Below are 11,807 nucleotides of genomic sequence, written 5' to 3'. Positions count from 1 at the left end.
GAGGAGAAGTATGACAGTGAAATCGAAACTCGTGGCTGTGTTTTTGACCTCCTCACAGAAAACACAAAGAAAGTTTTGTGCGTAAAAAATCGTATTTAAGTACAGTAAATACAATTCTTAGAAAAGAGTTAACAGCACCTTCCATGAATCATTGAGACATACAGATGGCAGAAATCTGTTTCCTGGTTTGTATCAGTCCTAACAAATTGAATTAGTTTCTTTTTACAAAATCTGAAACTGAGGGAGAAAACAGCATGTGGGTCAGACAGAGAGTTTCAGTCCCGATTCATCTTTTGGCACTAGTAGTGTTGGTCAAGGTGTGTCAGTAGTCCATGTGTGAGGCTGGTGTTGGGTCAGTAGTCCATGTGTGAGGCTGGTGTTGGGTCAGTAGTCCATGTGTGAGGTTGGTGTTGGGGTCAGTAGTCCATGTGTGAGGCTGGTGTTGGGGTAGTAGTCCATGTGTGAGGCTGGTGTTGGGTCAGTAGTCCATGTGTGAGGCTGGTGTAGGGTCAGTAGTCCATGTATGAGGCTGGTGTTGGGTCAGTAGTCCATGTGTAAGGCTGGTGTAGGGTCAGTAGTCCATGTGTGAGGCTGGTGTTGGGTCAGTAGTCCATGTGTGAGGTTGGTGTTGGGGTCAGTAGTCCATGTATGAGGCTGGTGTTGGGGTCAGTAGTCCATGTGTGAGGCTGGTGTTGGGTCAGTAGTCCATGTGTGAGGCTGGTGTTGGGTCAGTAGTCCATGCCGTGTAGCTGGTTCTTGCGGTCAGTCTTGCTGCTGTGCAGCGCTGCAGGCAGCAGGGGCAGGTTGAGCTGTGTCACCCTGCGCTGGAGAGACGGGCCCAGCTGGACAGAGTTCCTCTTCACGCCGCTCATCCCTCCCCCGTGCCCCCTCTCCCCCCCGCCCCCCGCCCCTCCCCTCTCCCCCCCGCCCCCTGCTCCCCCCCTACGCCCCCTCTCCTGCCTCAGGCTCTTGATGACCAGGGCGTGCTGTCTCTGGGAGGGGAAGGTCGGGGGCTTGGAGCCGTTCACCAGCAGGCTTGGGGCTCCGGGCCGGGTCAGACCCACCCAGGTGATCTTCCTCCCCGGACCCTCCTTCAGCCCGGCGTGCCTGAGGCGAGGGAGGGGGGCCGTCTGGGCGCTATCCATGACACCCAGGAGGTCTCTGTCCGAGGGGTGCGGTTCAGCCTCCAGGAGCATTCTGGGAGAAATGCCGCTCTTCTCCGTGGAGTAGAACGTCTGCAGCTTCTCCAGCCTGTCGTTGCCCAGGTGATGAGGGTCGTCGCGATGCCTGTTGTCGTGGTAACAGTCGCCGGGGTCCGCCCCGTCCGAGTGTGTAGTTCTGAGCACGTGCGGTCGGACCGGTCTGACAGCGCTGTCTCTGATTGGTTCGGCGGTGCCTGGGGCTTGGCAGGGGGCGGAGTCGCACAGTTTGGAGGCGGAGCTTTTGGGTGGAGAGAGATGAACCAGCTCCCTGTCTCCAAACACAGACACTGCAACACACAGACATCACGTCACTCATGGGAATCTACAGCAAGTACAGTGTGTGTGTGTGTGTGTGTGTGTGTCCAGCCGTACCCTCAGGAAACAGGGCCTCCCTGGTGTCCACGGTGATGGCGATCTCCTCGTCGGTGATCCCCTCCACCGACAGGGGCCCGGGGCAGGGGGAGGGCAGGCGGGGCGGGGGGGAGGAGGAGGAGGGAGGCAGCTGGGGGAGGGAGGGAGAGGGGGGGCGATTCTCCTCATCCTCCTTGTGGCTCTCTCTGGGCGGGGCCTCCGCTCTCTTCCTGCTGACCGGGCATTCCGAGGCCTGTGGTTGGCTCCTCAGGGGTTTGCTGGCCTGCTTGGAGCCCTTCTCATTGGCTGCCTCGTTGTACTGCGTCTTGGGGGCCGTGTTGCTCTTCTCTCTCCAGGTGTTTTTACTGGGCAGGTTCCACTCGCTGTTCTCCAGGTTCTGCAACAGCAACACAGCAACCCTCATCATCTCACAATCTCTCTCTGGGTGGATCTTGTGTCATCTGTGTGTCCCAGTGTGTCTGTGTGTGACTGTATGCATGTGTGTGTGTGTTCCATGTGTGTGTGTGTTCCATGTGTGTGTGTGTTCCCTGCAGCCCCACCTTGCTGCCCTTGGCTCCTCTCTGGGTCCTGCTGAGCTTGCTGTGCAGCAGGTGGTAGGAGGCCATGATGGAGGAGGGTCTGTTGATAGTGAGGGTGTGGATGACGTCAGACAGAGAGTAGCCCAGGGTCTCCGTCATGTATGCCAGCACAGAGGGGTTCAGCTCCTCAGGACGTAACCTAGGGAACTCCCACAGCCTCAGAATGTGTGTGTGTGTGTCTGTTGAGTTGGAGTGTGACAGTCACGGTAAAACTTGGTATTATGAGGTTTTAGGTGACCTTGGTAACTAAGGGGACAGGCCAAGTGGAAACATAGGATTCTGGAGTTTTCTCCTAAACTCTGCAACTGCAAAAACCATTAAACACACACACACACACACACATTCACACACAAGCATACTGTCGATGCTCACCCGCACACAGATACACAACATGAACAGATGGCTCACCACAGAAATGTTCATTTTTGTGTGTAATTTTCTTCTTTTTTTGCAATTTGTGTCCACACTCTCTGTTCACATTTGGAAGTCATCATAATAACAGTGGGCCTGTGTGTGTGTGTGTGTGAGTGTGTGTGTGTGTGTGGTACCTGTTCCTGTGTGACTGTGTGTGGAGCGGCCTCCTGGTGTAGCCCTCGTTGATCCACCTCTCGTCCATGGCTGCTCTGATGCAGGGTCTCTTGGCTGGGTCAGGCTCCAGCAGGGACAGCACAAACCCCACCGCTCCTGCAGGGCGTGGAGGGGGAGGTAGGGGTGGGGGGAGGGGAGGGGGGATGGAGGGATGGAGGGGTGAGGGGAGGAGGGGGGAGGGGAGGTAGCAGGGATGGAGGGATGGAGGGGTGAGGGGAGGAGGGGGGAGGGGAGGTAGCAGGGATGGAGGGATGGAGGGGTGAGGAGAAGAGGGGGGGAGGGGAGGTAGCAGGGATGGAGGGGTGAGGAGAGGAGGGGGGAGGGGAGGTAGCAGGGATGGAGGGGTGAGGAGAGGAGGGGGGAGGGGAGGTAGCAGGGATGGAGGGATGGAGGGGTGAGGAGAGGAGGGGGGGAGGGGAGGTAGCAGGGATGGAGGGGTGAGGAGAGGAGGGGGGAGGGGAGGTAGCAGGGATGGAGGGGTGAGGGGAGGAGGTAGGAGTGTCTCCCTGTGGAGACTCAGTCCTGAGGTAACCTCTCTCCTCCTGCAGTGCTGCTGAGCACATCCACAGTGCTTGTCTCTAGCTGACCTCAGTTAAGGAGTCTTGATAACCTCTGTTGCCCCTCCAGCCCCTCCTCCTGCCAGGCCCAGCGCTGGACGCCGTGTTCCCTCTGACGGTCACGGCGTCTGGGCACCCAGATTGGATGTCGCCCCGTCATCCCCCGGTAATCTGTTGTCGTCTGTGGAGAACGCCACCAGCGCTAATCTGATCCTATCTCTCCCAGCATCGGAGCAGTGGTCATTATCACCACGGTAACAGGAGCTGTGCTTGTTTTGGTTGACAAGGCGGTGCGACAGATTGTGTTTGTGTGAGTGTGTGTGTTTGGGGTCTGAGTTGGTGGCTGTGTGGGAGTAACTAAAGAGTTACGTCAGCACTACAGTCTGGAAATCCTGTACTCCCCCCTCCTCCCTCTTCCCTCCCCTCCTCGCCTCCTCGCCTCCTCGCCTCCTCGCCTCCTCGCCTCCTCGCCTCCTCCTCCCCCTCCTCCTCCTCCTCCCCCCTCTTACCCTTGCTGATGTCACTTGGGATGCTGCTGATCTCTCCGTTCACCATCTTCAGGTGCAGCTGCTTGATGTTGAAAGGCTCCACCGTGAAGGGCAGGGTCCCTGTCAGCATGGCAAACATGCTCACACCCCTACACACACACACACACACGCACCACACACACACACACACACACGCACCACACACACACACACACGTCAGTCAGAGCACACACACAGATATGCATGGGCAAACAGACACAGCCTGGCACACGCACCAGTCAGGAAGCACAGTGTGACACAGTGTGACACAGTGTGACACAGTGTGACACAGTGTGAGGGACTTACACGGACCACACGTCGACCTTGGGGCCGTACTTGCTGTGAGCAAGCAGCTCTGGGGCAGCGTAGGCAGGGCTGCCACACTGGGTGTTCAGCAGCTCCAGAGACAGAGACTCGGCCTTCAGAGTGTTACTGAGGCCAAAGTCTGCAACACACACACACACACACAAGCACACCATACTGGTGATCAGTTATGCAGTACAGTGACCACCCTCAACTTGTTAATCCAGGCAGAACTAGCTAACTAACCACCTCAGCCTCACCCCCTAGACCCCTCACCCAACTCAACATGCCTCATTTACTCTAGGAGTGTGTGTGTGTTACGAGAGACTGAGCTCCAAATGAACATGTTTCTACGGTAACGTTGTTGGAAGGATCCCATCAGTGGAGGTCCACATCACTGTGTCGCCGTATCAGAGGGTACGGTACAGGAGCAGGCTGGTCATGTGACCATGTCAGGGTACGGTACAGGAGCAGGCTGGTCATGTGACCATGTCAGGGTACGGTACGGAGCAGGCTGGTCATGTGACCATGTCAGGGTACGGTACGGAGCAGGCTGGTCATGTGACCATGTCAGGGTACGGTTCAGCGCAGGCTGGTCATGTGACCATATCAGGGTGCAGTACAGGCGCAGGCTGGTCATGTGACCTACCCACAATCTTTATGTTGTTGTGTTCATCCAGAAGGAAGTTTTCAATCTTTAGATCCCTGAAGGAAGAGACAGAGAGGAAGAGAGAAGTAAGCTGGAAGTTTAGAGGCCAATTAATCACGCTGGATTCAATAACCTGCTCTAAGTGGTATAACCTGGTTTATGTATTTCTAACCTGGTATAACTGGTCTACTCTGGTTTAGCTGTTCAGCCTCGGTGACTGTGTGCCGACCCCAGCTCGACCACACTGCCTGCTGTAACACTCTGCAGCCAAATGAAACCCTGTGGTGAAGCAGCCATGTGGTCTCATAGCTGCTCTCAGGACCTCAGGACCTGGTCCTGCTCCTGCATGCTCTCATCTGCTGCCAGCGCCCACAACCTCCAGGAGCCACCCTGCCAGCCAGCGCCAGGAGGGCTGAGGGAGGCAGGGAGCGTGTGAAGGACCAGGATACCCTTGTAAAAGGGTAACTGTGTGTGGTAAACCTGCTAGCAGTGTGTGGCAATAGTGTTGGTGAATCCAGAGTGTGTGTGTGCGTGCGTGTCTTGGGCCACTGTGTGTGTGTGTGTGTGTGTTGGGCCACTGGGTGTGTAGTGCTGTTGTAGTGGGACTTCATTAGAGAGGAAGTCAGTGATGATGTGTGAACCGTGGCGGCGTCACATAGTGATGATGTCATCGCCTGGTAATCACATTCCCACCCAGAGTGGAGCCTGGGCATTAAACCAGGTCTCAGCCCTGTGTGTGTGTGTGTGTGTGTGTCTATGTGTGTGTGTGTGTGTGTGTGTTGGGCTGTTTCTGAGTCAGATGTATAAAGAACATTACCCACCAGCACACACACTAAAACTCCTTCACACCCTCCAAGCACCCAACAGCACTGGGCACACACACACACCATTTCCCTCTGATCAAAACTCCTCACAAACACTGAATAGCCCCTTGTTAGCTCCACCAGGGTGTCTGTACAGGGCGTGTGTTCTGACCTGTGCACGATGCCGTGTTTGTGCAGATGTTCCACAGCAGACAGGATCTGGCGTGTGTAGCGTCGGACCTCCCTCTCCTCCAGACGCTTGCTCTCACAGATCCGCTCCATCAGATCCCCTCCAGCACACAGCTCCATCACCATGTAGTAGCTGTTCTCGGTCTCCAGGGTCTGAGACAGCGAGCGTGTGTGAGAGAGGGAGCGAAGGAGTGTGTGTGTGCAAAAAAATTGATTCACATTTGAATGGCAATTCAGTCTTCAAGCAATTCACATCAATTCACAAAAGTAAAAAAAAAAAAAAAAAAAATCTTGAATCGATTTTTAATCAATTTGTGACCCCAAGAATCGATTCTATTCAACTCTTGAGGTACCAAAAGAATCCCACCCCTAGTGGGTGTGTTGACTGAATGTGTGTGTGGTTGTGTGTGTGTGAGTGTGTGTGTGTGAGGGTGTGTGTGTGTTACCTCCAGCAGCACCACTATGTGCGGGTGACGGATCATCTGGTGAATCCGAGGTTCTCTCTTCATGTTCTTCAGAACGTAGGAATCCTGCCTGGCCTTCTTCTTATCGATCACCTTTATGGCCACCTGAGTCACACACACACACACACACGCACACACACGCACATGCACACACATCTGAGATCACTCAGCTGCTTAGACAGGGATTTTTTCACTGGGGATGATTATGTTGTTATTATACTGTTCTTACACTGTTAATATACTGTTATTATGTTGTCATTATACTGTTCTTACACTGTTATTGCACTGTTATTATGTTGGTATTATACTGTTATTACACTGTTAATATACTGTTATGTTGTTAACACACTGTTATTACACTGTTATTATGTTATTACAACACTGTTGTTTTACTGTTGTTACACTGTTATTACCCTTTTATTATGTTGTTATCACACTGTTGTTTCAATGTTATGAAACTATCATTACACTGTTGTATAAACAAAATAATACAACATAGTGACATAGTATGAACAGCTATGTATGTGCGTTTCCATTTCTTTGGAGGTGCCAAAAACATAATTTACTTAGCTGTAAATACATTGCTGCAAACACTTAGCTGTAAACACTTTGCTGTAAACACTTTGCTGTAAACACTACCAGTTAGATCTGTGTGAGGTCGAGACTGGTTCAGAAGGGCGACATCAGAGGATGTTGTCGTGGTTTAAGTGTTTGATCCCACTTCAGATCCCTTTCTCCCCTCTCTCTCCGGGGTCACCAGGAGGTCACCAGTCTCCTGGCTGAGCTTGGTCATCACCATGGTGACCAGGCCAGACACACAAGGTCGAGGTCGGAGACTTAGTGACCCACGAAACATGGCTACGCACAAACACACACACACACACTCAGTCACGCACTTACACAAACGTACGCATGCATGCGAACAAACACACACGCGCACGAGCGCCCTTCTGTGCAAGCACACACACCCAAACACACACACACATACACACATGGATAAACAAAAACACACTCAGTCACACACATCCCAGGCTGACCTTCTCTCCGGTGTTTATGTGCAGGCCCTCCATGACCTTGGCGAAGGAGCCCTTGTTGATCATCTTGCCCACCAGGTAGGAGCCCACACGTTTGGAGTGAGGGAAGCTCCGCAGCAACTCCCGAGGAACCTTCAGAGAGGGGAGAGGCAGCCGTTCTCTGCCCAGCCCCGAGGCCTCCCACTGGGGCACGCCGCGCTCACTGTCCCCTGTCTCCGCTACCATGCCCTCCAGAGACGGCTTCACCGCAGCAGGCATTAACGACTGATCTCAGCCCCCATGCATCCACCGTCCCCCCTGCACACACACACACACACACACACAAACAAGGTACCACACACCTCGCCACACAAAGACTCAAAACACACACGCTTACACACCCCTCTAGAACCCCGGTAGAATGAGGAGGATCAGGGAACAGTCCAGAACTTGGCAGGTAGTTCCTGCAGAGTCACAGATGTGCTGTTCAAATCCGCTGTCTGTCCATACAGCCTCACGGCAGTCAGTCAGTCTGCCAGCCAGTCAGCCAGGTAGTAGGTATCCTATCCACCGGTACAGTAGGTATCCTTCACCAGTCCCACAGAGAAAGACTTCTGGTCTCACAGTGGCAGGTGCCGCGATGCAACACTCCCTCTCTCTCTCTTTCCCTTGAGAACTGGCTTCTCTCTCTTTTCCTCTTACTCTCTCTCTCTCTCTCTCTCTCTCTCTCTCTCTCTCTCTCTCTCTCTCTCTCTCTCTCTCTCTCTCTCTCTCTCTCTCTCTCTCTCTCTCTCTCTCTCTCTCTCTCTCTCTCACTCTCTCTCTCTCTCTCTCTCTCTGTTTGTCTCTTTCTCTCTCTGTCTCTCTTTCTCTCTCTGTCTCTCTCTCTGCCCTGTGGTTAGTGGATGATTAACCGTGGTGCTCCTAGGTCAGCACCCGTGATGAGATGGACACCCTACACTATAATTACCCCCCCCCCCCTGCACACACACACATCCTTTCTAACATGCACACACACACACACACACACACACACACACACAGGAACACTCATACTTGTTCTGTATGTTTTCTTCTGTAACGGCTTGAATGTGTTTTTCTCTTTCATTGCTTCGACATCTTCATAGCAGAGATCTAACTCCTCAGCAGCAGTGTGGTTCCCCCCTCTGTCTACCTGTCCAGCTGATGGGAAGCTCCTCCCCTGGGCGGGGCCTAAGCCTTTGTGGGAGGGGCATGTCCGTATTCATTAATGACTGACAAGACGGCAGAGTGCTCATATTAATCACACTCATGTTTTAAAGAAAACAGTCTCACAGAGTCATGTGTGTGTTGGTGTGTGTGTGTGAGAGTGTGTGTGCGTTGGTGTGTTCAGGTTACAAGGCGGATGTGCCGCTCGATCCCCCCTTTCATCCATGAAGAGAGGAATAATTGAGCAGCAACACACGGCAATCTGACCCTGTCACACACACACACACAAACACTCATGCACACACACAGCCCCACTCAACACATACCTTCCCAGTGACAGTTAGAATCCATTGAATGTTATTAAGTTACCCTGTTATTAAATTTTTGTCTATTTGATGTGATAAGTTTGACACAGTCATAATATGGTGTGTTCTCACTTCAATGGATGTGTGGGTTTTAAATTGAATGTATGTATGTGTGTGTATGTGTGTGTTTGTGTGTGTTTGAGCGTGTGTGTTCTGAGTCTCAGAGCCCTTCACTTCATAAATGTCCCTTCCCTCCATTCCCTTCTCACAGCCCTGGTGTGTGGGTGTGAGGAGGTGAACTGTGCTAGGTGTTAACACACCCGCTTAACTCCCAGGATCAGGATGAACGTTAGTCTGGTGCTAGGAGAGAGGGAGAGAGGGAGAGAGGGAGAGAGAGAGAGAGAGAGAGAGAGAGAGAGAGAGAGAGAGAGAGAGAGAGAGAGGGAGAGAGGGAGAGAGAGAGAGAGAGAGAGAGAGAGAGAGAGAGAGAGAGGGAGAGAGGGAGAGAGAGAGAGAGAGAGACAGACAGACAGAGAGGGAAAGAGGGAAATGGAGAGAGAGGGAGGGGGGGTAGAGTGAAAAAGGAGAAACCAAATTCCACTACTGAAAAACGAATCTGAATTAATAAGACCTCCAGAGTCTTATTATATAACCTCAACTGCTCTATTTGAACGTTTTAGAAGAGGGTTCCTGTGTGTCTGCCTGTGTGTGTGTGTGTATACGTATCTGTATGTGTGTATGTTTTCCATGGTTCAGAGAAGGCCATGTCATGATGCCAGGTCCCACAAAGTGTGTGTGTGTGTGTGTGTGTGTGTGAATCACATACAGGCAGCATCAATATGTTGTGTTCAGAACAGAGCGTGTATGTGTGTGTGTGTGTGTGTGTGTTGCGTTGGTGCTGTGGAATGCTGCCTGGCCTATAGGACTTGGCAAAGCGCTTGGCGGTCAAATTAACAGAGAGAGAAACCCCCTCCGCTTCCTGCCTGTAATAAATGGATCCCCAGCAACCATTAAGGCATATTTTAACACCAAATAACTCGCCGAAACCGCAGCAGACACAGTCAGGGCCCCCGCTCCCTCACACGCCCCGGCTAACGACAGGGACAGAGAGAGCAGGGCCCAGACCAGAGGGCCCAGACCAGGGACAGAGAGAGCAGGGCCCAGACCAGAGGGCCCAGACCAGGGACAGAGAGAGCAGGGCCCAGACCAGAGGGCCCAGACCAGGGACAGAGAGAGCAGGGCCCAGACCAGAGGGCCCAGACCAGGGCCAGAGAGAGCAGGGCCCAGACCAGAGGGCCCAGACCAGGGCCAGAGAGAGCAGGGCCCAGACCAGAGGGCCCAGACCAGGGCCAGAGAGAGCAGGGCCCAGACCAGAGGGCCCAGACCAGGGCCAGAGAGAGCAGGGCCCAGACCAGGGACAGAGAGAGCAGGGCCCAGACCAGAGGGCCCAGACCAGGGACAGAGAGAGCAGGGCCCAGACCAGAGGGCCCAGACCAGGGCCAGAGAGAGCAGGGCCCAGACCAGAGGGCCCAGACCAGGGACAGAGAGAGCAGGGCCCAGACCAGAGGGCCCAGACCAGAGGGCCCAGACCAGGCCAGTGGGAGAGACTCCACCGGACTTTATCGACACATTTCGACACATCAGTGGGATCCAGTTCACCTACATACAGCCCCTTTCTGTGAGGTTCACAAGTATTGAACATTGAAGGTTCCTCGTGGAATTAGCCCAGTAATTTAGACTCTGTTTAATTAGAACACAGTATCCTGGTCTTTTTCCTACGCTAGGCCCAACCATTCACCTTCCTCAGTCACCGACACATCCTCAGTGGGATCCTCTTATTGTGAGTCACATGTACTGGTTACTTCTTTCCAGTGCAGTTCAGTTGTCTTGATGCTTAATGTAGCTGTCCCCCTCTGCCCTCCAGTGGAGAGTCAGTGGTACTACAGGGATTCCCTCTATTTGTTTATCTCAACCGAAGTGGCATTTATATTATTGGGTTTCAATTCAGAATCACACAGAAATAATTGTTCAAACACAAACAAAACATAGGAATTGCGTTTTTTTTTACTTCATGTACATTCCATTTATTCAGCTTGACCAGTAAGTATGCGTGACTGATAGTGGACGTCTCAGCTGGGCCTACAGAACGTTGTGTGTGTGTGTACTGGTTGTTTGTCAAAGGGCGAGGAGAGATGTGTCTCTCTGTGGTAACTCCATCTTTAGCCACAGCCTCTCCTTGTGGTGTCCTGAGCGTGTCATCATTCAGCGCCCTGGTTTCCTCTGACGTGTTATCAGTCAGCACCATGGCTGGAGAGCCCTTGAGCGTGTGGTCCGTCAGCGTCGCTGCCTGTCTTCTTCTGTGGTCTCCGGGGCTCTGTGTGGTTCTCCGGGGCTCTGTGTGGTTCTCCGGCGGTTGTGTTACGGTTCTGACAGTCAGACTTCCAGCCTCTCCTGTGGTTCAAGTCCCGGACAGAATTGTGTTGCACGTAGAGAGGTCCTGAGGAGAGTGCAGAGAACCAGCTGTGTCTCCTGTCATTGAAAACACTTCTGAGTACTGGAGCTCAACTGGTGAGATATGTAGAACCTGATCATGTGTGTGTGTGTGTGTGTGTGGCAGCAGTGAGTACAGGGCCGGAGGGAGCTAAGCAGTAGCTGTGTTCCAAGTCTCTCCCAGAGCCTCTCAGGGCAGCAGGTCCACACACTGCTAATCCCACTGAATCCTGAAGAAGCCTGAAATGTGAGTTTGTGTCACGGGTGGCTTAGAGGCTTTCCGCTGTCAACAACACCCTGACAGAGGGGGAGCGACACTGAGAGAGAGAGGAGACAGAGAGAGAGGGGGATGAACGGAGAAGAGATGGATGAACAAGCCCCTCAGAGCACGGGTGCCGAGACGGGAGAGACTGCATTAAGAGCACTCCCACTGTCGCTAATGCAGACCGTGTGTGTGAGAGAGTGTGTATGAGTGTGTGTCTGTGTGTGAGTGTGTGTGTGTGTGTGTGTGAGTGAGTGAGTGAGTGTGAGTGTGCGTGTGAGAGTGTGTATGTGTGTGAGTGTGTGTGTGTGAGTGTG

At 53.1% G+C, this 11,807-nt stretch overlaps 1 protein-coding gene across 1 annotated transcript; it reads right to left on the bottom strand.

Annotated features, from left to right (window-relative positions):
- Positions 1 to 690: 690 nt before the first annotated feature.
- Positions 691 to 7,524, bottom strand: LOC146287421 (uncharacterized). Its single transcript, XM_084700570.1, has 10 exons — positions 7,270 to 7,524; positions 6,215 to 6,337; positions 5,752 to 5,921; positions 4,777 to 4,832; positions 4,131 to 4,269; positions 3,807 to 3,934; positions 2,701 to 2,836; positions 2,114 to 2,291; positions 1,575 to 1,950; positions 691 to 1,489 (listed from the first exon to the last, which is right to left on the bottom strand). The coding sequence occupies exons 1-10, from the start codon at positions 7,522 to 7,524 to the stop codon at positions 729 to 731; spliced, it is 2,322 nt and encodes a 773-aa protein (XP_084556696.1). The 3' UTR covers positions 691 to 728.
- Between the last annotated feature and the right edge of the window lie 4,283 nt (positions 7,525 to 11,807).

The sequence above is a fragment of the Hypomesus nipponensis genome, chromosome 6 (assembly GCF_054491055.1).
Source record: "Hypomesus nipponensis isolate SF chromosome 6, ASM5449105v1, whole genome shotgun sequence".
NCBI classification, from domain to species: domain Eukaryota; kingdom Metazoa; phylum Chordata; class Actinopteri; order Osmeriformes; family Osmeridae; genus Hypomesus; species Hypomesus nipponensis.
This window is presented reverse-complemented; position numbering and strand designations above follow the sequence as displayed.